The sequence below is a fragment of the Teleopsis dalmanni genome, chromosome X (assembly GCF_002237135.1).
Source record: "Teleopsis dalmanni isolate 2A chromosome X, ASM223713v2, whole genome shotgun sequence".
Taxonomy (NCBI): Eukaryota; Metazoa; Arthropoda; class Insecta; order Diptera; family Diopsidae; genus Teleopsis; species Teleopsis dalmanni.
This window is the reverse complement of record NC_051848.1, coordinates 76,589,715-76,616,100: the sequence shown is the minus strand read 5'-3', so window position 1 is coordinate 76,616,100 and position 26,386 is coordinate 76,589,715. Positions and strand designations below refer to the sequence as shown.

General features: G+C 31.0%; 1 protein-coding gene across 1 annotated transcript; it reads left to right on the top strand.

Moving 5' to 3' along the window:
• Positions 1 to 1,510: 1,510 nt before the first annotated feature.
• LOC119690072 (heart- and neural crest derivatives-expressed protein 2) lies at positions 1,511 to 24,390 on the top strand. Its single transcript, XM_038105061.1, has 5 exons — positions 1,511 to 1,633; positions 6,625 to 6,768; positions 11,016 to 11,212; positions 12,459 to 12,614; positions 24,053 to 24,390. The coding sequence occupies exons 1-5, from the start codon at positions 1,528 to 1,530 to the stop codon at positions 24,131 to 24,133; spliced, it is 684 nt and encodes a 227-aa protein (XP_037960989.1). The 5' UTR covers positions 1,511 to 1,527; the 3' UTR covers positions 24,134 to 24,390.
• Positions 24,391 to 26,386: the final 1,996 nt, after the last annotated feature.

Here is a 26,386-nt window from a genome sequence, read left to right as displayed (position 1 = left end):
ATCTCTTAATACGTTTCTTGCCAGATTCACACAAATAATCTCTAAAATAAAGGAGCGGAATCTGTCCCTTTATCAAATTTATAACACGATGAGTCATGTTTGTTTTGATTGTTGAAATTGATAGTGAAGATGAGGAAAACGAAGGTGAAGTTGAACCCCCCGCAAAAAATTAAGGCAACAAATGCTATAAGTGCATACAATACGTGTATTCAGTGCGCCGAGGAGAATGAATGTAGGGACACTACTTGGTATTTTAGTTTTAAAAAAACTTAAAGAAGAAGTGGTGCTGAAAATTATTACTTGTTGAAGAAAGTAATTATTTATTACAGACATTTTTGTTGAAAAAAAGTTAAACTTGCATTTATACAATTCTTTATTATAAATGAATATGGATGGATATGGCATATAATAGATGAATATGTGTGTCCTAGGTTTATAAGACATACAATTTGAACAATAATTATAATGTAAGAATAAAAGAAATTTCAGTTACGTGGGTTTTTCTTCGGTAAGAATAATAGCTAGGTATTTGCAACAGCCTTGGTTTTCATTAGGTTGCAATAACCGAGCACGTACTGTACTTCGTGCTTTTCTGGTTCATTAAAAATAAACGGGGCTTAACACTTAAAAATAACAAAACAGATATTTCTGAAACACTTCTACCTAATGTAATAGGTAAATGTTTTAAGTAAATTTGGCTGTATAGGCAGTAAAAATATCGGATGTTCAAAAAAATCTTTATGGAAATTATTGCAAAAAAATATTATTCAAAATAATTTCTATTACAGATTATGAAAACACTTATACAGGCGAAATCTTGGCTAGGCCATTTTAGGCGAATAGTAGAAGATATCAATATAATCACAAAATTTATTTTTACCAGTAAAGCAGTATATTGTACTCATTTATCTATAAAGTATAAAAAATTAATGAACTCAATAACCAAAATAATGCTAAACATTGACAAAAAAAAAATCATTGATTTATTGAATTGATAACAACAAACTATTTATTTAACGTTATAATGTGATTCACATATAAATACAGATACAATGTAGAAAGCTTAATCAAATTTATGAAGCAGCCAATTCTGTTCGATTTTGTTCCCTCAATATAACTAAGCAAATAACTAACATTTGTGTCATTTCTCCCTTGTGTCGGTCATTAACCAATCAAAAAGCAGCATTTTGACATCAATTGCACGGGATTGGTCAGAACAATAAGATGTGTATTTCTGAATTGTGTGTTTTAAAAATGGAATGCTTTTTGGGAAAATGTGGGATGCTCTCTATTGTTTAGTGAAAATTTGATTTTAAAGAATTCAGTTTATCGTTGACTATGATTGAAAGTGTTTTGTACTCTCAAAATATGTCTGAATCGGTTTCGTTTTGTTTATAAAAAAATAGCAAAAGTTACGACAATTAATATACATGTTTATATATGATTGAAGTATATATAATAAAAAAATTTGTTGAAATTAAAGTTTATTAAACGAATAATATATATTAAACACAAAAATTATTAAAAATGTCGCGATACGAAGCGCAAATGTGCTCGGACTCAGCGCCGTTTTATAACAGTGAAACCAGTTACTACAATAGCATGCGACTTATGGACATGCCTTCAATGGATCGTAGGTGTATTTATATAACTAATTTTTCGAGCATCTCTATAATTGTCTCTATCAAAAATAATTAAATGGTGATATATAGAAAATTAATTAATATTGTTCATTTTTAATTGCTCAACATTTACACTTTTATCTGCTATCAGTATAGTCTTATAGTGCAAGCTTACAAAATTACTCGTATTAATTCTTTAAACATATCCTGTTTTGAGTGAATATAATATATATAATTCACTAATTTTGGAGACCATTTCAAAGACTTCTGTTAAATGTTCACGGGCTATAATAAACTGCTATACTCGTTCACTCTCGCTTATTTGGTGGTTTTATCGGTTAAGATTGCATCTATATAAGTGGAAATAAGCCAATGAAGAGCTACCTACCTCATACTCTAAAATTTAGTGTCTTCAAGCCATTCATTTTATACTGAGATATTTTTGAGCATGAAATGAGGAGGCAATATCAAAGAGACAATTATTTCATAATCTGTTATAATATTTTCATATATAACCGTTTAATCAAATTGTTAAGTACCCTTAAAATTTTCCCTCTTAGTCTAATTAATTTGTTTTTACAGTTACTTTATACCATTGCAATTAATCCGATCAATGTGCAAAAAATAAGCACGATTTTTTATACAAAATCTATACAAAAATATACTAATAAGCTTTGATAAGTGTAAATGCAATTGTAATGATTAGTCGGACCCAAGAATATATTGTACCAGTTGTAAAGTGTTCTTCAAAACAAGTAGTAATATTAATTTTACTTTTAAACCTAGTACTAATATTAATTTCGCACGAAAAATTGATGGTACTACTAGGCTTTATCAAGAAATTTACATAAAATTATGTATTGGAAAACAAATTTGTTTGATTAGTATGTTACGATTTAAATATATTGGTTTATCATACAATTTAGTGAAGATCTAATTTATTTAAAACCGATATGAGTGTAATTTTTGAATACAATATTTAACATGACTTACCTATTAAAATATTTATGTCCCATTACAGGAAATGTGCATTCGAATAGAAAACAAGGTTTTAGTTAAAAAATTTTTGAATCTAAAAAATTTAACTTTTAACGAATTAAATTTCGCTTGGCCATAGACCGCTTTTTGAATACCACCCAATATCCATCATGAATGATCTCTGAAAACATCTGTTACGTTAATTATTCAAACAAGTGTCTACACTTTGTCAAATTTGAGATATGACCTTACCTATTTTAATCATAAGAGTTTCGCAAACACATAGACATAGACAACTTAAAACAGGGTTCTCAATTATGGTATACTGATGGGCCAAAATGGAAGATAGTAGTACGGGAGCAGGAGTTATAGGACCGAAATTCCGCAAAGCAATGGCAATTTTGAAAAACTGCTTCCATTTTTCAGGCAGAGGTCCATGCCTTAGAGCTATGTGCAAGAGAATGAATACGAAGGGGCACCGAGGTACCAAAATATGCATCCTGTCAGACTCCCTAGCAAAGAAGGGTACATGTACTCCTTTCATTGGTCTAGAGCCCTTCTGCGGGGTAACAAATAGCTTCACAAATAGCTTATTATGTCATCTACTATAGCAAAAAACAGCTCGCAACAAAACAAAAATTAGTTATAGTTATAAGACGAAATTAAGACTTGTTAAAATCTGTATTAAAATAACATTTTTTGTCATTAGCCTAATACGTGTATATGAAGGAAGATAAGAATGACGATATCAAGTAGACATCTAATAACAGCTTGAACAAGAATATAAACTCTTTCACTATCATGACATCATTGTTGACAACAATGATGTCATGATGGTGAAAGAGTTTATATTCTTGTTCAAGCTGTTATTGTTGTAGAAAACTTTAATGCAAAGATGACTGAGGAAGGTATCTTAGATTCTACTGTCGAAAATTTTAGCATTCATGCAAAAACTTCTGATAATGAGGCTTATTGATTTTGATGCAACTGGAAACATAGTGATTTATAGCACCACATTCCAGCATTTCTATATATATAAGGCAACATGGCTATTCCCTAACCAAAAAACAAGACACGAAATCGATCATATTGCGATACATGTAAGACATGTCTTCAGCATCTTTTATGTACTTCCTATCCGAGAAGTCAACAAGAACTTAGATTGTAACCTTGTTACAGTCAAAATCCGTAAACATTTATGTATGCTGAGAATAGTGTTGAAAGCTTCGAAATGGCATTCGAAATATATATGATTATTTGAAGGCTTAGTAAGCTTGTTGTCACATAGCTGGCAAGAGCTCGCCCATAACTTAACGGATATTCGTCAAGATCTTTCAAAATGCATAGAAGTTTTGAGAATATGTAGTTAGGACTACACTAAAAGAGATCATACTTTGAAATCGAATGATTTTTCCAAAACAGTAGTTGTTCCATAGTTGTCGTATTGTTTTTGACATTGTTCTGTTGAAACTATGTACCTTCCACAACTATATCTACAATTTCATGCAAAAAGAATAGAATTTTGTATTCATATGATCTTAGCAATTAGAACGTAGCGTTCAAAATTGACGGCTTGTGTTCACATTAGCAAAAAAAGATTCCTGTCACATCGTCTTACTAAATATCACACAATTCTCTGACTTTTAATGGATGTAATGGTCATTCAACAGTCAGCGGTTATAATCCGATCCATATTATAAAAAGGCAAACCTTAATCAAGTGATACATTAGATCAGGGTTGTCCAGACCAAATAAGATCGCGAGTCAATTCAAATCACAGAATAGGTTGGAGGGCCGCAGAAATAAATGCCGGAGAAAAATAAAAATATGGCGATTAATTTATTTTTCACGATTTTATCAATAGCTACATCATTAGTATTAGTTGTTGCCATACAAAAAATATCTTATTGATGACTTTTGAACCAGTTGTACAAACAAATATATATTTAAGTCTTTGTCATTTTAATTAATTTATTTGGGATACTATTAAAATAAAAAAATCTATATATCAATTAATAACAAAGAAAAATTTGCCTAATTGTGAGATTAGAAACATGCCACGGGTCGTACAAAGAATAGCCGCGGGCCGCATGAGACCCGTGGGACGTGCTTTGGACAGCCAAGTACTAGATGATAGTTCTATCCAATATATGTTATTGACACAGTACAGTCACAATCATGAATTGAATATCCCTATATATCCGTATTCATCTTTTGCCTCTGATTCTTAGTTTTTTTTTTTTGAAGTGGTTCCATTTGTTATTGCTCACATCTAATAATATTTTATATATTGTATTTTAAACCAACAATTAGTCTCAATTTAGGTTGAAGGCTCAAAACTAGCCTTTAGTGAATACATTCTGCTAAAGTGACTTTAAGCGACCAGTATTTTAAAGAAAATGAAAATTCGTTATAGTTCATCTTTATGCAGTCTATTTACTTCCTCGTAGTGGTACGAGTTAAAGTACCTCTCAAGAAATAAGGTTTTTTACTTGGAGTACTGTAGCCAGGATTGTGTCAAGCTGAGAATATATTAGACAATATTTTATGAAAGTTTTTTACAGTTTTCTAAATTATTTAAGTATATAATTAAAGTTAAAGAATTTTGCAGTTTTGCTTAGAGATATATTCAAAAATATCTGAAGAAGTAATATACGCATTATGTTATTTTCAAGAGCACTCTATGCTTAAAAATTATAACTTATACTTATATTGATTCTTTTAAAAGTTGATAACGTTTTATTATTGAAATTCCAAGTCAGTAATAGAACTTAAATATAAAGATAAGGATATAGCAGAATTGTAAAGTTTTTGTTATCTTTAGATTTTATTATTAATCTCATACTTATTGTCTATCTCTCTGAATATGCCACTGTCTATTTGCCGTATTAACTAGCTTCATCGTTAATATTTGCTTCTAATGTTAGTTTATAGACTTAAATGCTACATTAAACTTATGACACTGCAGTTCACTTGGATGTTCATCATATAAGGAATTAATAGAAGTGGAGTGGTGAGTTTTGCACCAAAACTCCAACGATTATAAGTACTAGACACTATGTTGCAATTGTAGTGTCCGAGAGTGAACTTACTATTAATGCGGCACACTCTCGAAGGCACTCTTGAAGGAACTTTTTATGATTTTAAATCTGTCTTGCAAAAACTTCCTGTAACCCACTAGATACAGTACGTACAGAATTTCGTTATGGAACCCCCAATACTGGACATTAGTCTAGGCAGTGTTATGTCCACATTTACATTTCTATTGCACTCTTAGATGTTATTTGGAATGCATTAGAGCATTCTCAAAACTGGTAAAGTGGGTACAATGTTTGAAGGATTAAAAGCAGTAACACATTAATATTTAAGAGCGTTTCAAAGTAATGCAAAATGGCCTTATTCAGGTAATATATATTTACTTTATTAGTTATATTAGTATATTTACTTTATATAATATAGAAACAGGAATCTGTTACTAAACTTTAGAGTTAAATTAATAATCACCTGAAAAGATGTAACCACCAAAATTCACTAAAAAAGCAAATATCTCCTGATAAGATTTTAGTATTTTCGTATTTTCGAATGCTACATGACCATTTAGATAAGGTCCTATATCACAAATTGATCATTACGTTGATAAAATTGCATTTTAAATTGCTTCTTAATCTACATCAGTCCCCAAAACTAGCCTGCAGCGACGACATTCTGCTCGCAGATTTCAAAAGGATTCTTTAACTAATGGAATCTATTTTGAAGCCAAGATAAACCGTTCTGCAAATAGGCACCTGAATATTGAAGGAGGATTTGTTAAATATATCACGTTTAGAGGAGATAAAAAGAATTGGAAAAGTTTAATATACACAACAATTTTTAAAATTTATTCTCCTATCAAGTTGGATGAAATAATTCAAATTTCTCTTAGATTATAAAATAATAAAATTACAAAAAACAAAACTTTATTTTTAGAGTAAATAAATAAATAATTTTATTAATTCTTTTTAAACCCTCGACTCTTTTTTTTCAGATACTTGGAGTACATCCTATTGCACTGAAAACAATAATCAAGACTGTTGTCAAATAAATGGAGCATGTTTAAATAATAATCTTGTAACAAGTCACTTTTATCGATCACCCAGTTACTGTCCAGGATCTTCATCTGAAATAGAAGGTAAGTTAATATTTTTAAGATTTATAAAAAATTGTATCCACATCGAGAAGTAGTACTTGTATTTCTCTAATGAAACTAATGAAAGCACTAATGAAAATGAAGATGAAGATGTGTACTATTGACTTTGTTGATGAGAAGCTGTAGAGAACTCAATTTAATTACAAATTCAAAGACATATTCTTTCCATTACATACATAGATGTATTTGTACAATTATCTATTCCATCTTCTTAAAATATTCAGTAGTTTTGAGAATTAAGCCGCTTTGTTTACTTCGTAACTAGTAAATGAGTATTTAAACTGTTTGGAGTCAATATTTTTTCAAATTCGTCTAGCGATGAATTTCACTTTTGTTTCACTACCTTGTCAGTTGTCGACACAAACTCATTTATGAACTGATAGAACCTTCAGATTACACTTCTTCAATAACGAAGAAAATATATATGCTATATTAAATGATTAGTTGCTTGTAAATGTTCGTCAAGATGGTCATAAAGGTCTTAAAGGTTTCAACTGGATGGTGCTACATGTAATAACCTTAAGTGCAACCATCAACATATTAAAGAGGAATTTGATAACAAATTCTTCAGAAACGAACCATTGCCTGTCCACTATGATCATCCGATTGACGTTACTGAACAACTTTCTATGGATGTACTTGAAATCGTTCATTCTAATACATTTATTAAAATGATTCTCGAATATATGGATTCGATCTGTGTAGTGATTTTTTGGATATTACACTAAATACTTCTTTATACTACTTTCAAAATTATTAACCAATTTTTTTTGCTGATGAGACCTTCTTGCCTTCTTACTAAAACAACGTCCAATAATTATTATTTCTATTTCTGTTGTGAGTCTATGCATTTGATCTGTGGTAGAATGTTTGTAACAAAATCCAAATTGTTAAGAAGGGATCTGGTTATGAGAGTAAAAAATTAGTTTTGTCTACAGTTTTAATATTGGCAACAGAAGGGAGATTTGTCGGTATGAAGAAACAATGTCTCCGACTTCTTCTAGTTTAGCTATCATATCAGCAACTTTCCACATGATTGGAATATTTTGAAGATGGATGTATGAATGAAATAATTTATCCAATTTGAATAGATATAGGACAGCAAGCTGTTATTGTACTTCTGCTTTGATTGATGTAATTAAAGACTGTCGCTTTATTGCTTGTAAGTTGTTTAATTTTTTATTTTAAGTCGCTTATGATTATTTGCGGAATGGTGTAAGTCTCATACTCTGAAGATATAGATATTTTTAAAATGCTGATATTTTTGTACATTTCTAAAGAAAGAAGTCACCTTTTCTGTCAGCTGTTATTTCTGTTAGATAACATTTCATTGTTTCATTTTTGATAGTCTTTACGTGGATCGTCTTCAGAGCTTGTACTATCATTTTTAAGTAACTGTTGTAAGTGGGTTATAAGTCATTGTTTTGCAAGTAGCAGATTCCCCTATTTACTATTTTTGTATAAATTTTCATTTCTTTATATACGCATAGATTTGATATTTCACGATATTAAATTTTTTCCACTATTGCAAACAACACTAAGAAGTCCTCTTTATACGGAATACAAATAAAAGATGAGTTGGTATATGGAACTGAGGTTTGAGATATCTGCTTATGAAAAATAAAACTATACAAAATTCCATTAAGGTTTTAGTTTTAATATTGATGAGTAGATAGCGCTTTCCGATCTAATTAAACATCCAATGAAACACATTTCATAGGGATTGAAATAATCTATTATTTCTTAATTGAATATACATTTATAAATTGAGGGTCCTCTATTTAGTATAAAAACTAAACGAGAATTTTTTCCACTTAATTGAATTATATTTTATAATATTATTCAAATCAAAAAAACTTTTATATTAGTCTAGGATCTTTTTGTGGTCTAGGCAAAGGAACTCTATCCATTCTTATAAACGACAAAGAGGAAAAAGAAAGAGGACTCTATTGGGAAAGGCTATCAATCTTTAAAGGTTGAATAGAATAATCAATGATTACGGGATTATTGACCGGTCACTGTAGGTTAAATAATCACCTAATAAAGTTAGGTATTCAATCCAACTCAGACTGCAGATACTGTAGAGAAGAGGGAGAAACTGCGTACCATGTGCTTGGGGAGTACCCGGCACTAATGCACAAGCGGAAGAAACACCTAGGAGGGTATTTCATAGATTATAAGGGTTCAAGACTAGCAAAGATGGGCTCTATACTGTATTTCATTAAAGAAATTTGACTTGGAGAAATACTCTATTCTAACTAAGGAGCTTAATAGATCGTTTAGGTCACAGTGTACTACCCCTTTTCAGAATAATAATAACTTTTACATTAAGTCAACTAAATGTAGTCGAAGTTATAATGCAAAAGTTGATGAACTTTTCCAAATAGCTGAATGAACTGCACACGAGCATTATTATTAACGTTACGAAACTAAATAAAGGATTATTGACTTTGTGGTCTGATAATTCTATAGTATGATCTTTCTATAGTGTGTACATTTTATGTAGTATGAGAAGACTAGTTAGAGAAGTCGTTAGAATCATTCATCTGAATGGAGTAAAAACAAAATTGTGAAAAAATTTGAATACATTTGTAACGTATATGCTAAGATCAGACATTTTATTTTAAAATATACGCTCGGTGAAAAATGTTGCCTTTGTTACGAAGGCTATCTTCACTCTGCGATGTCACTGACTGTCATCGCGGCTTCTTGTAAAACAGCAAACTAAAATAGTAGCAAACAGACTCAATGCTCTCTCCTGCTGGTCAAGAATTGATATAGGGCACGCAATCATACTGAACCAGGATCTAAGAGCACCCTTTTCAATTCACTACATGTGTTCTTACCCAGACCCAAATCAAGGGGTGTAAATCTCTTATACCTAGTATGAAAGACTGGATCCTTGAAAGAGTAGTTTCTCCCAACATGATAGACATTTACACAGACGGCTCCAAAATAGACGAATGAGTCAGCTGTGGCTTTTTCCCGGAAAGATTAGGTCTTAGTTTCTTGTTTCACCTGCCAAATTACTGTAGCGTTTTCCAGGCAGAAGTAATGGTAATCTATTATGCTGTAATTCATTATGCTGTCCTTGGAAATCGAACTTCCGATGTAAATTATTCAATCTTCTCGGATAGCCAAACTGCCATTAAATCACTGATAAACACCTCAGTCACATCAATTATCACTCAAAATTGCCATGCTTCTCTCAATGACATAGCTAGGTGCGTTAACGTGCAATTCATCTGTGTTCCTGGTCATAGCGATATCGCGGGCAACTATAGGGTAGATAAGCTTGCTAAGGCAGGGGCTCTTCTCCCTGCCTTATATCTGATATCCACTTATCAGATATTGACGTTTTATTTGCAACACCTAAGCTGGCAATTAAACAAAAATATCTAAACATTGCCAAGCAACATTGGGCTAATAAGCCCAGTTGTCAGATTTCTAGGTCGATCTGGTCTAATTTGAGTCAGCTACTCCAACTGAAACAGAATCTGCTCAGCACTACGGTATCGATGCTGACAGGTCACTGCTTAATAGAGAGGTATGCTATGAGACTAGATATTCCTCAGAATAACCTTTGTTGCGGTTGTGACCCTGAAGACGGGGAGGAAACTGTGGTCCATCTTATGTGTCAGTACCCATATTTAGCTAGGAGAAGACCAAAAATCTTGGAGGCCCCTTTTCTAACCTGGTCAGATTCATAGAATTCTCGGATTGATTTTCCTTCACCTTAATAGGGAAGTCAATGCCTGTTTTCGGCATTGGACGTATACACCTTGTCCATGTATGAACCAACGCTCTTCCTGTGGTAGCACAACGGGCCATTATTTGAGCTCAAGTGGGCTTTTTTGGTACACAAAGCCGCCACTCTAACCTAACCTAACCTAACTAAAGATGCTATAAATCTTGCATTTTTGGTGCAGCGTGTACTTGTAAAGAAGCCATTTTCTATTAATTTTCTGTTATTCAAAACCAATAAATTAACAAACGATTTTTATAAAATTTATATACTTATTCATATTTTCTTAATAATGTACATATTATTACAACGCTGAACTATATTTATATTTGCGATGTGGAAGAGGTGCAATACTGCTGTGACCTTTCAAATGAAATGATTTACTTCTGATTAAGTAAACATTTAACTCAATTGAGAACTATAAAAAAATTAGCAAAATAAATTCATAAATATTTATACACTTCTTTGTTTTTAAACAAAATAGATGTGGAAAAACATTTCCATGATGGCTTGTTTACACATGCACCAGTTAAAACTATTCCCATGCCTGCTGTTCGGGTTATAAAAAAGCGCAACACAGCAAATAAAAAGGAAAGACGAAGAACACAAAGCATCAATAATGCATTTTCTTGTTTACGTGAGAAGATACCGAATGTACCATCCGATACTAAATTATCTAAGGTAGGTCTAAGTTTATTTAGTAAACATTTTCATTTCTTTCTGCTTATATCATATTCTCTTCTCTTATTTACAACCTCGAATTATAGTATCTTAATTATCTTTTTTCTATGACAATAAATATATTCAAAAATTTCATTTTTGAGTGAAACCCAATAAATATGAGTTTATTAGACGAAATATAGTGCAAAATAATCCACATATGTTAACTGTTTACATTTACACTTACTTGTGAAAACTAGTTCAATCAAACCAACTTTTGTCAAATCTAAATTATATTGCACATAATTGTATTATTGGTACCGATCAATAATATATATATGTTATTCATATTGTGGTTTGTTACCATTCTGTATCATATGCCAGTATTAAAAGTTAACGCAATGGATGATAGATTTTAATTTTTAGACTGATTTGTTTTCTTAAATACTTTCCCAGAATTTCAATCTAGATCTCATTAAAATGAACTAAATTATTTAATAACCTAGGATCGGGATCAATAAAAACCCTAATATGTCAACAATAAAAGCATAGATCACGTTAGATTTAGAGCGCGAGTCTGTGACAAATTTGAAATCTATCTCCATTATTTTAACTAATTTATTTTTTTCTATTAATTTAATGAGAATTTAGATATAAATTCTTGATAGCTCTTCGGGGTATTCATAGCTAAACATTTGCAAAATAAATGAGCGCTTGATGATTGTTTCTCTTATCAGTTAGAACTCTAAGTCTCTCTAAGGAGTGGCTTCCGTTCGCATAACTACATCTTTTGTTAATGCAAGCATCTCATTTAGCTTGAGGTTTCCTGCCAAGTCCCAAAACAGTCTTCTTCCTACTTGCCAGTGCTGGACATTGGCACAATATATGCACCGTTATCTCCTTTTCTTCTAGACATAGTCTGCAAGTGTCTTCCTCAGCAAGAGTTATCTTTTTGAGGTGATACTTGAAGTTGCCATGTCCAGTAATTAGTGAGGCCAGCCAGCGTAGGGTGCTCCGCGAATAGCTAAGCACTTTTATCGCTTCTCTGGCCCACGGTTTAGGTAACATGAGTTTGGTCTGTCTACAAGTGCTGAACTCTCTCCATCTATTAAGATGAAGTGAGATTATCCACTTATAGACATAGGCTACCCTTTTACTATAATCTTATAGAAATCTTATATTACAAATTAACATTATTTATAAAATATATTACATACAATTAAGGAATATAAAATATTTTCAATAATTTTATTTTTTTTCATTTCAGATAAAAACTCTAAAACTTGCTATATTATACATAAAATATTTAGTTGAAGTTTTGGATGGTGATCAGGATCCTAAAACTGGATTTCGAGCAGATCTTAAGCCATTGCACCGAAAAAATTCCAATGAAAAAAGAGCATATTTAAAAAATGATATAAAGGTAATTATATCTAAGACACTATCTTTTTAAACATTTAAAGATCGAAATTCACTAAATGTTCTTACTGGATGTTTCTTCTTTTTGATAAATACTCCAGAGAACCATTACTTGTTTTAATTTCAACATTGATATGAGTAAGTGTAGTCTGGTTAATCAGACTAACATAAAATGTACAAAATCAAAATACCATTTTCGGGAATAATATAAATATATATACAGGGTTAGGCGATTGAAGTGTTACCAACTACACACAGGTATATCTGTCCAACTGGTATTGCCAACTGCGTGAAATTCATACGAATAGCAGTTATTTATATTGTTTACAAGCTACCACAAGCATAGATTAGATTTAGATTAGCAGTTTTTATAAAATAAAAGTTTTTCGAAATGGAATGCAAAAGTAATAGAGTGATTGCGTTATATTTGGCTGGAAAATCACAATCACAACCAGCTATTGTTCGTGAGCTCAAATACCTCAAAGTTAATAAAATGTTTATGAATCGTACCATAAATAGTTATAATAGGTAGCATCGCCAAACCCTATGGTGGTGGACAAAAAAAAACTGATATCACCTGAAATGGTTCGAAAAGTGAAGGTTTGAGTTAAACGAAAGCCATGTCAAATGGTCAAGAAACTGAATATATCACAGCAAAGCTTCAGACGCATATTCCAAAATGAACTCAAGGTAAAGGCTTACAAGCTCCAAAAGGCACAAGATCTTTCACTAAAGCAACAAAAAGTTAGACTCGAAATAGCAAATCAGTTGTGGCGAATTTCCAACATTGTTTTCTCTGATGAGAAAAATTTCCCCATCAAGCAGTTCATAATGATCGTGTTTACTTAATTGAACGCACTGTCGTTCAATGCTTCCCTGCGGAGAGGGGAAAAGAGTACTCCCGCGGTTAGGATGGCCTGTCGTAAGAGGCGACTAATATACCCCAGCAGTGGCGGAGCTAGACCAACTCTGGACGTCGGCGACATTAGAATTGCGAGGCCCCTTTTATAATCCAGTTGTAAAAGTAAATAAGTTACATTCACTAATATGACAAAGCATGATTGATAGTTTTATTGCAAATCAAATTAACATAAACACAAATTATAATAAATGAATTTTCCAACTTTTAGCTTCACTCAATTTTTTTTTAAATTATATTATAATTTGCGCCATCTGCTATTTTTACTTCAGTTTATAGAATTTCCAATGGAGATAGTCTCTCTTGGATCATCATACTTTTCTAGTACGTCTTAATCAATTTTAACTATGAGAAGCTTCTTTCCGTCGAAACTATACTGACTGGAACTGTGAACATGAAACTGGTTACTATATAAACATTCGGAAATATTTCGAATATGGTTAATGCCATCATCAAACCAAATTGTTCAAAATATTTATTATGTGCTTAGAATCCACAGTCGGTAACTTTTTGCGAGGCCCCTATGGGCGTGAGGCCGTCGGTGGTCGCCGACATCGCTGACGCCTAGCGACGCCACTGTCCCCCAGTGCCAGTCTGGCACTTATGCAAAAAGTGCAAATGGTAGTGAATTGTGGGCGGCAACTTGCGACATCTGACCAGAGATGAGATGCTATCTGGTACCTCGGGGGTCAGTGGCCCGACAGTTTCGGCTGTACTGACCATTGGTGTTGGCTTCGAAGTGGCTGTGGTTAATACCCAAACTTACGCGGGAAGAATGTTTTGCTTGTCATTCATTCGCCGTGGTGTGCGTTTCAAACCGGGTGCTGCAGCCCAAATTGTAGCAGAGGTCAGTAGGTAGGCCTCGCATCTTACCAAGGTGGAAGTTATAATTGGTATTCATTGGTACCGGCGGAATAAAGCAGGCTATTCCAATGGGGGGTTGATTGACGCTTAATTTAATACGTGCGTTAAGAGCACTGTGATGTTGAGCCTTGATAGCAGAAAATCACGTAAAACATATAGAGACTTCTGTCGCTCAATGCCTCAAATTTGAGCTGCGAATGGCCACTTGAAGAAATTTTCCATCTCAAGTAATGGTATGAGCAACTGTGACCTCCGCACAGTTTGCCAAAATAGAAGTTGGCCAATCATAGATATTTTCTGAGTCAGTAAAGATATTAAAATGGCACACAGTGCAACGATAAACGCTTTCCAATCGTTTTCATCAAGCCTGGCGTCAAAATCAATGCGACTTGTCTTTGGAAAAATGATTTGGGAATTGCTTTAGAGCCGTGGGCACTTAAACATTTCGGTCGTAGACTATGGACGTTCCAACAACACTCGACACCGTCTCTTAAAGCTCGTGTGAGCCAAGAATGGTTAAAAAATCATGTTCCACGCTTTATTTCGTTGTGTGGCTTTCGAATTTGCCAGTTGCAAATTCTTAAATACCAGAAGATCACATTCATGAAGCATGCAGTTCAATTTTTAACCGTTTGACGGTCATAGTCAAGGCAAAAAGTGGTCACATCGAGAATGGATTTTGAAATTTTGATTATTTTCCAAATTTTTGTGATTTGATTCAATAAAAAATAATTTCACACAAAAAAGATATGGTCGCTTGAATAGATAACACTTCAATCGCCTAAATCTGTATATATCTGCATAAAGTTCTATTAACAATGTTAATGTATATATTTGCAGATATGCAAATATGTATTAACATATATACTATTAACAAGTGTAAGTAGGAAATATAAATGCTTAAATATTTCGAAATGTAATAATTTATAAACAAACTTGCACTTCTGCAGAAATTTTTTTCTCATTGAAAAAAGCATACGTATGTATATATACATATGTATGTGCAAACATTCAACCAAATATAATTTAGATACAAAAGAACAAAAGGTTATTTTTGACATTAAACAGATCAAATTATAATCTGAAGTTCATAAAAACTTGAGGCAAACAAAGTGCCTTGCGCACAAATCCCATTAAGAATCACTTAAGTAAATTGTATCGCACTTGTTTTTATTGCCTCGTTCTGTTGTTCTTTTACCATGTATTCGAACAAGTCTATTCGAAACCGCAATTCGATTGTGTGTTGTGCGTAATTCGTGTAATTGGGTGAAGTGTCACAACCGGGCAATTTTCTATTCACGTATAATTATTAACGCTGTGGGAAGAAGGGGTGGAGTAGTGTTGTGTACAACTTGAAGGGTAATGTTCCGTAAAGTGCATGTTTTTATTTTATGTTTAATTTTATTAGATAAGCAGTGTATAGTAACAAAGAAATGATATATCTTTCCAGTTTTGTAATTCAAAAAACTCTTTATGGATAACTATTCACAGAGCTTGCTTGCTTTGGGTACGTAAATTAAAACTTATCCAATGTCATATGAACAAGAAAATAAAATGATGAGATAAAGATTTAATATTGATTTAATGAATTTAGTATGTGAGGTCGCACCATTTTATAAAAAAAGGTTTCTTGAATTTATATACAATACACATATAAATTTTATAAACTCAGTTACCCAAATTGTTTTTGAGGATATTGTTTCAAGGCTGTCCAAGGACAATGTCAGTATCACTATACAATCATATAAATAGTGATGCAAACTAAATATATTGTACATACTAAATGGATATTAAAAATAAGATAACAATTAGCAAATACAGTATAAAAGCATATTTTTTCCAAAAGGTGGACACTATCCAAAACAGAGCACCACTAAACTGAAAAAAAATCTATATGATAACATTACAACGTTTTAGACCAGCTGTCAAATAAAATACTTCTAGTATAAATGGATTTCTTTTAGATATGCTTTCGATTTTCTCCGTCTGCAAGTATATGATTGAATAATTAAGCATATCTAGCAAAATCACAAAGAACCTATCATATTTAGATATTCATAATCTGTTACATCTTGAGAAGTTTGAGCAATGTATAATCTTGTTATTGTCACAATTCAGAATTCTTTTGAATTTACTTGTGTTAAAGCTATCAGAGAAATTGTCGCCTGGATTAAAAAGCAAAATATTTCACGTAAATATTTTACTATTCTACAAACCTAGTAAAATTTTTTTTTATATCTTGCTTTGTCAAAAAAGAAATGAATTGAAACAAAAGTTTGGCCAACTATATTGGATATTGGTATATAAAATGGTAATTATGCTACTAATTTAATATGGCATCGAGTTTTGGGGTACTACCTCAAAATCTAACACTCAAACTATTCAAATGCAACAATCAAAAATATTAAGGACCATTGTCAATGCTGATTGATATATATCAAACAACGAAATTCATAAAGACTTTGGCGTTGAGCTAATAACCGAGGTAATAGAGGCGTCTAGTGCAAAGCCCAAAACTCGACTACTTACACATGAAAACACGGAACTCTAGATATTACGGATGAAAAAATCAGCTCACACCAGAACAATCAAACGCTTACTCCCAACAGACTTGCTAAATATTATGATCTTATTTGAAAATTGTTATATATGTTTCTTAATTTACCCATTGGAAAAATTGTATTTATTGAATATTGATTTGATATTACGTGTTATCCCTTTGTACTAAAATAATACTAAATCCAAATTTAAATAAATATAAAAATAAAAAAAATACACCTTACTTTGTTAGATAGAATAATACATTCATTAATAATGGCTGTTCAAGTGAGTAATGAAAAAATGGGGTTCTTCTTCGATTTTTTGATTTTATTATAAGGAACTTGCAGAAAATTTTCAAAGACGAACAAATAATGAAAATAAAGAACTACTAAGAAATGAAAATATAGTGAGATACATTAAGTCGCAAAGACTACAATTGGCTGCTTATGTGGGAAGAATGGGACCGGAGTGAAAGCCGAACAGCATATGCAACGCAAAACTGTTGACAACCAGGCACAGAGATAGACCAAGAACAAGATGGGATGAGTACATGAGAGTATAGAGAGTAGCAGAAGATCAGGCAGATGGGGGTAAATCGTGAGGTACACACTGAACTGTAGTTCCAAATAAGAAGAAGAAGACCTTTTTTTTAGTAAATAAATATATATAATAGTAGATATTACAGAACTTTATTAACTGATTGCTGATCAATTGAATAATTTCTTTTTACTTATTACTTCTTCAATTTATTAATAGAACACAGCTTTAATCACATTTTGTTTAAAAATTCACGTAATATAAAAATATTTAATATCGTTCCAATATATAGAGGCAATCCTCATGAAAAAAGAATAAATAACGACACTTAAAACCATTTTTGAGTGAAAATAAAAAACTGTAGGTATAAAAAAACTACTATGTAGTACTTCTATCAATTAAAAAACAGTAAGAGCCTTTCAGGGGTAATCGAATGTATCAATTCAAATATCATAATAAATGCTTTTAGTAAAAATTAATTCAAAAATAGGGCGATCGTAACTTAAGTTTAAGATTAAGCCATTTCCTGATTCCACTAAGTCAAAAAAAAAATCGCCCTGATTTCAAGAAATTTTTAATATATTGCTCCTCTCAGTAACACGTTCTATAAAACGAATAATTTAGATGATAACGCACACGGTTAACTTCATTGTCCAGTAAGAAACAGACTATAGTGTCGGATCACTCCAGTTCCAGTTCAAAAACAGTAAATTTTAGTAGACAATGAGCAACTAGCTAGCTGGAATATGAACAAAATTTAGTATCAGCTAAATAATAATGCAATCAGATAACTGACATTAGCATCTTTATTATTTTTATATATAATAGGAAGTGCTGCTTTGATAAAAAAGTAATTCTGATGAAAACATAGGAAGGACTTAAATGCTATAGATACAGATACAATTACAAAAGAAGCAAGCAGTCATGTGTTTAATATTACTTACTTACTTAATGTTGTTCTTTTCGTCCCATGAAGTATAGAGCCTCTATAAGAGATCTAAATCTTACTCTATTGGCAGCATCATGACAAATTTCATTTCAGGCGTAATTTACCGCTTTAAGTTCAGCGTCAATGGTTCTACGCCAGGTTTGAGCTGGCGCCTCTGGCTCATTGCTTATTTCGCAGGTTTTTAAAACGTGTGCACGCTCCATCACCATTAACGGCGCTACGATGTTCAATATAGTGTTCAGTTATGGGTCACATTTTTGTATTAATTAGAAGTGTTTACTTACTATTGGTAGCATATTACTTAATAGTGGTAGAAGTTGGGCCAGCATCAGTATTATTAATCATTTTACTTTCAACAGAAAGTTCTTTGATAGTCTTCTACGCATTTACTTAAATAAAATGTTGACCTGCCGTAAGAACATTGCAGATGTTAATCTGCATCATTTCAAAAATCATTCCATCATATAAAAAAATTTCATTAGAAAAAACAGATAACCAAAAAAAGAAAAAGGTTATTTAGTCGAGAATCTGATTTCAAATGCAATTTATTTTAATACTTATACATTTATGTATTGTATCTTCTCTTACAATGGGACTTACATTAAGTTTTAACATCTTATCACTAATTACATAATATTCTAATTTTTAACTATATTATGTTGAAGCTATTTGAGCCAGTGTACTGGAGTACTTTTACTCTTTCTTAACTCGAGGTATTTTCAAAACCCCTCTTTATGCCTTGACTGGATTATTGTTTATCACTTCATCAGACTAAGCAATAATTGACCTCAGATCTGCATACCTCCCCGAGAAGCCTGTAATCATTCTGAGATTTGATAACGCGGTGTTGGGAAGCCTGTCAGTTTTTCCAAATAATTTCAGGGCTCTATATTTTTAACTATATATTGTATAAAATAAAATAAAATAAGTAAACCTTATGTCACGAACCTCACTTAGATCAATGGGTTAAAATTTATTGGAGTGAATGTTAGGTTGTTTATTAAGAAAGTAGTTAAACTTCATCCGATTACTAAAAAGAAGAGTGTGGTTTTTACCTGAAGCTATTGAATTTTAATTAATGGTTGGACTCTTTTTAGGTTCTTTTTAAGCGGGAAGTAGTGGATAGAAGTGCGATATTCCTTGCTAAGGGGTTAACATGTACTGTCAGCCTTTCATTGTATTTTTTTTCTTATATTGTCAAAATTAGCTTTAACTAAGGGAATTCGTAGATCTCGGTAGAAACTGGTGCCAGCAATTGTTCTCAGTATTTTTGACTGAGATCTTTGGATAATTTCAATATTTGAAGCAGTAGCAAATACCACTCTTTGACTACATCCATGGTGTTACATGCCGCACATCTCCAAGGTATTTAATAAAAAATTTCTGGTTTTAAAGGTTAGTAGTCTTAAATAGTAATCTAATGAAGGTTAGTCGCAAACGAATTTTCTGATAACCCATTCCCTCATTGATTCAATTATATCACAGCGAGGTTTTTTCGAACAGTAGTGAAATACAACAACAAAAATTTATTTTTTATATTATTTTAATTAATTGAATTTTTGGCTGACCATACAGCTGTTTCGAGTATTGCCAAATACCCATCATCAGTGGTCTTGGAAATAATTCTTGTATTTAATTATTCGTAAATAATTATTTTTTGAGACTGCAAGTACCAGGAATCGAACTCGGGTCCTGCCAAATGTGAAGCTCAGAATCAGCGCACCTTAACCAACTGATCCAAAGCCGTACTTGACTTTTTTGTTCGCATATTTTTCTGGAGTTTTGTTACTATTACTATGAAAGTTTTTATTAACAATTTTACTTGCTGTGTTTATATTAGAACGAAATCATATTATATCACAACCAAATTAGTTTGGTCGGCAGAAACTAATTAATGAAATCATTATATTATATTAGTAGGTAAACATATTATTTGTTAGATCTTTTAAATCTATTTTCACTTAACCGGTCTTCTATAGATTCCCAAACTCTTTTCAACAAACTCTTATGTAAATCGGTTCCAATGGCGTATTTAAAAACGGATTAGCGGATAGATCCTACTTTAAAGTAGGCACAATATTTTAGAATAACCATATTTATTTATCGATTTTTTTTTTAAATTGAAGTTATTCAATTAAATGAATGGTACGAATTAAAAATCTTGGCTTTATGTATCGATAGTAAATTGTCGTTGAAAGCAGCCAAATATATATTATGGTGTGAAAGAATATGATCGATAAATGTTTTTATTAAGGTATTAAGGCAGTGAATTATTTTCATATGATTTTGGTGACGATATCGTTTTCTGTCATGAAAATAATAAAAACATTATCACAAAATATAATGGGTCATGGATTACCATAATTTTCACTAGGGTACTACTGTTAAGGTGGAGTAAGTGATTGATTGTTTGGTTGGTTGGTTAGTTGCAGTGACACGCTATTAGATAACTTTAATGTACCTTAATTAGCGATTTTTCGCCGTTTTGCTACCACATTCTTCACAAAAACCCAAGTATAGAAGAATAAAGACTAAATCCATTTCGCCGAAGTAAGATAACTTAATGTCTTTCGTCTTCACTGATAAACATTCTGATAAACTATCAATGAAGTATCTTCCTAACAACCTATATCTTCTGGATGCCAAAGTCGGACATTCACAGAGAAAATGTGTTATGGTTTCTTTTTCCTGCGAATTTCCACAATTTCTGCAGTGAGGATTATGAGGAGTGCGGTCTCTTTTGATGAGTTTCGAAGATCTAACTTTATTATAGGTGGTCCATGTTAACCTTGGAAGTTGCACATGACTTATGTGCTTTCTATCTGTTTTTGGCAAATTGCAGAAAGTAGAAGAACGCACTTCTCTTAATGGTCTCTAGGGTAATGTAAACCGGTACCGCCAGGGACAATCCAGGGAATTACCAGAGCGGTCTAAACTGTCAGCATTCTCGTTCCCTTCGATGTTTCTATGTCCAGGAACCCAGATGAGCTTGTCGTTTGCTTCTTTCCTTTACTAACTTTGAGTTTGTTATGAAAGATTCAAGGGTTTTGATTACTGCCTGGCTCTCAATGTAAATGACAACACTACATCTGTTCTCGATGTGACTTGCAATTTGCCGACAGTCTTCTCTAATTGTTACGATTTCAGTCTGAAAAACCGTGGCGTCATTAGTTAGCCTAGGTGAATAATTCATGTTTTCAGATGGTACGAAGATCCCTGTTCCTGCTCCGCAGTATATATTGAGATAGATTGATGGTTTATCTAAAAAAAAATTCAAATGTGTTTAATTCTATTATAATTTTGTTTTTTAACCTTCACAGAAATGAAAATGTAGTTTAAACTTCAAGAAAGTCAATTTTATAGTAATTGGTACATTTTTAGTTGATATATTAACCGATTTAATTGAAATAATAATAAATTTATAGATGATACAACAAATTTGTAGAAAACGTACTTAGAAAAACCAACATAAATTTTAAAAATTATGCACTTTGAGTATAATTTTTTTGGAATAATGATAATTGTTTTGGTTGCTTAGTGTTTGTTTTTTTTTTAAATTTTTCTATTAGTATAAAAGCATTTACTGATAAAGCCATTCGTTTTATTAACTTCATAAGCGTCTCTAACAATAAAACCAATACAGAAATAACCACCACCCAGTTTATTCCATTTATAACCACCGATAAAGAAAAAGATATACGAATGCTGCAAGTGTAGATTTATTAGGAACGTTGTTGTTGTGCATAATTGCCCAATGTAATTATGATGTTTTATGTTTGGGATTTTATGGTTTCAAGTGTTACTACATAGACATACAGCCGAACAAAAAACAAAGAGATAGGCTATTAAGTTATTATGTACATGGAACGCGTAGTGGATATGCACTTATCACGAATTTTGCATTACACTCCCCCTAAATAATATACATCACTATTTTTAAGTATTTCGAAGCATACGAAAATATAAACAAGAACAATACAGAGCAGAAGTAGGCATCGTATTAAAGTATTGAATCCATCGTATTAATTTACGAAACCTATGTATGCTGAAACATTTTATCGGTCAATCAGCTCATTATCCCATTGGTTTTTTGGGTTAATCAAATTCGACCATGAAAGCAAGCACAAGCGATAAACATTAACTCAAGTCAAAATGTTATAAAGATATATCAGTATTAATGGATTTAAGTTTGCTAAAACTTGAAAATAATAATAAGGAATAAATCCGTCCGAAATGTGGGATGATTTGCTATAAAGATATACTATATCCATACATCCATACCTCGGTGTACGATCGCCGCTTATACGATAAATCCAACCGTAATTTTAAAACGAAAGAGAAATCTATTGGAAGCGAATGCTTGAAATAATTTTAATTTCAAAATCTGAAAAATCTGTATTTTTTCTTAATATATAGTATTGTCTTGTATTGTATATAGATTCTTCATCTAAATGCTGCAGGAGATTTTAAGATTTAACTACTGTAAGTTTATCATTTAGAAAATTCAAGAATCAGAAAGACTGGATGACTAAGATCTTTTTGAATACTGGTTCAAAAATAACTTTTGCCCATAATTATAATATATTTGAAGGAAAAGAACTTGAGCAACAAGATATTGCTCATTTTAGGTAATGTTTCAGAGAACCCTGGCTCTTTCTTTCACAAACAGTATATACATATGAGTATGAATGGAAAACGAATTTTCACTTTGGACTATATGGTTTATGGTTATAATATGTCTGTATAAGTTGAAAAAGCATATGTATAAAAAAAAATTATCTTATTATCTTGAAATTTCTTTCAGTTTATCAGAGATTTCTTCCAAGTAAATGGGTTAGCCTACAGATTTAGATTATTGCAGTGGAAAATTTTTGAATTTTTAGCGTGGATTTATCATTTGATGATGTGGCTTCACTATTAACACTTGTTAATCATTTCTAAATATTCTGAGAAGATCATTACAAGGATAAGGAGAAAAAAAGTTTCTTCAGAGAGATTTGCTGATGTGGCTTCACTATTAACATATGTAAATCATTCTTAAATATTCTGAGAAGATCATTACAAGGATATTACGAAAAAAAGTTTGTTTAGAGAGATTATAATTTCTAAAACAAAAAAGAACATCAAAAACTATTCTTCAGTGAAATAGTTATAATCACGTTTAACAAAACAATAAATTTTCACAAATAAACCCATTAGTTCCTGATGTCTGAATAAATTACAGACTTACATATTATGTACAGTTGTGCCATTATAGATTACAATTTTAATTACAGCTGATATGTTGAATCCGTTCCAACAGAGTTAATTCCTTCAGTCTAAATTTTAACATTCATTCTCATTCATCATGGTTAACATGGTCTAATATTATAAGACTTCAAGATCCTATTGGCAAATTTTAACAGCAATAGTAAATTATCATATATATAAAAGTTTGATTTATAATTTTTTTAATTCAGGGTAATTTGAAGCTGACTACAGACTATAGTCGAAATATTGGTGACAATATAATATATATTTTAATAAAAATTTTCAAAATTATTTAAATAAAATTTTGTTATTAGAATAATCAGTTATAAAAAAGTTTAATAAAATAAAACACACAAAAACAATTATATTTTATTCATTTCAGAACATTTATCGACCGAACAAAGGACGCACAGGATGGCCACAAGATGTTTGGGCGTCTGAACTAATTCCTGAGCAAGAATAATTGGTTCTAATCATAAAAACAATTTTAAAAATTCAATGTATGTATTTAATATACTCCACTCTTTAAATATCGAATAGTAGGAGCAAATTATATGAAGATGGCATTGCCATACATAAACCCGTCGTATTTGTAGCGAAACTGAAACTGAAGCTGAAGAGAAAGCTGATATTGAACCAAAAATACATACCCATCAATTCATGACTGTACGTATAAACAATCTGAATCAATCATAAAAAAATGTTTGTATGATGTATGGAAAGCTTAAATAATGAAAAAATAGTTATAATTTAATTCACGGGAACTGTAAACTCTTAAGTTAATAATTAAATTAATTATCTAGTTAAATTTTTGGTAATAGGAGCAATAATATAGTAAAAATATTAAACCCCTCTTTACAAGAAAAATTACAATTTTAATACTTTCCAGAATCTATAATTATTAAAACACAAAAAATTAAATAATAAAGCAATATATTTATTTAGAATTGTATTTATATAAATATTGGTAAGAGAACTGGAACTGCAAGCACACACAATTCATCCATAAAATAATACCTCATTATCTTAACGGCAGCTTGTAAACACGCTTCGGTTTCAGCTTCTGATATAGTACCACAGACTTTCAGCTTAGACATCAGTTTTGATATTGCAATATTATAGTTGCAGCTTTAAATAATTAAAGTATATTATATAGAAATATGCGTTACTTTTGTATCTCAAAACTTACTTACTATATTAAGAATTTGAAACAAATATTATATTAGGTTAATGCAAGATGTTTAAATAAAATTTTATATTCAATAAATATGTAATTATAAATATTGGATTTATTCAGACGTAGAATGCTTATATTTTTATTGTATTAAGTAATTATCTTAAACAATTACAAAATGTTTCACTTAACGTTAGTATAAATTTGGCGCGATTCCAATTTCCCGGGCATGAACGATTTCTCGAGAACTAAGCTATAAAAAGAATAATGTATTATAAATTATCCTTCTAAACTTAGATTTATAGTAATAATGAAATAAAATATTTTCCAAAATCAACTGTCTTTTATATTCACTTTACAATAATTTTTTGAGTTACACCAATTTAATTACAGACATTTATAATTGGTGATGTTGGATTCCCATAGTTTATATAGATTTAATTAATTCTTTACCAAATTTTTAGGACCAGAAATGCTTCCGCTGTAATTGTTTGCATGTGTACTTAATAAATGAAAAGAATAGTATTTTAGTATTTTGTTTTTTGTATTTTTAGGATTTTAAATGTATGTATTTCTTAAAGATTTATTTACCAGCTATATACCATTGACATTAACTTACATCGTATGCTTAAACAAGTTATTCCGTATTGAAAATGAATAATCCTTCAATATTAAATCTTCTTAGTTAAATGTTTGAAGTTTACCAGATTTAAGTTATTGATTTATAAAAAAATGTAGTTATAATAGTTATAATTTTTTCTTTCAGAGTTGTGAAAAAACAGCATTAAATCTGGTTGAAACGAATTGGCAACACTTTTAAAATATGTTAAATGATTATTTTTGACATGTTTTTTGTTATATTGTGTATCTACAGTATGATATATAAAAATTGTAAATACTAAAATTTAATTAATTTTAAAAAAAGAAAACATAATGAATATTACAAAGGCAATGCTTAACATTCTTATCTTACGTATTTAAATTAATTTATTTATTTATGTATTTGAATATATATATAAGAAATATATAAAAGAAATGCTTATATAATTTTAATGGAGGACTGGAATTTTATAACATTTTTCCAGTGAACACTCACAATTGATTAATTTTTGAATTTAGCTGCATTAAAACTTAAGACTAACAAATTTTTGCGAGTATAGGTTTTACTCTGAAGATTTTAAGAGCATTGTTGTTGCTTCAGATGTTTTCTTTCGTAAGTTACGAGTATTTTTTTGCTACTCTAAAAGAAAAAATTACGACTACTGATAACGATTTTTTGCTTTGAAATTTATTTCTCTTTTGGTGAATATGTCAGCAAATTAAATTGTAACATTTGGGACAGTAAAAGTCTATAAATAATTGGCGAAAACCTATTACATTCACAAGAATCTATCCCACTGTGTAGGATTTAATTTTGCGATTTGATAAGCGCGTACTTTTTTGAAAACATCGAAAATATAATACAAAATACTATAGTTGACTACTATAGTTTTTGCTTGAAACTATGGTAATGATAATGATGTGGCAAATATTCAACAAGAT

Bases quoted from the DNA above. Each gene is read 5' to 3' on its own strand.
- LOC119690072 (XM_038105061.1), top strand. From the start codon at position 1,528: ATGTCGCGATACGAAGCGCAAATGTGCTCGGACTCAGCGCCGTTTTAT. The intron at 1,634-6,624 runs GTAGGTGTATTT...CTTTTTTTTCAG, and splicing joins GGACATGCCTTCAATGGATC to ATACTTGGAGTACATCCTAT. The intron at 6,769-11,015 runs GTAAGTTAATAT...TAAACAAAATAG, and splicing joins ATCTTCATCTGAAATAGAAG to ATGTGGAAAAACATTTCCAT.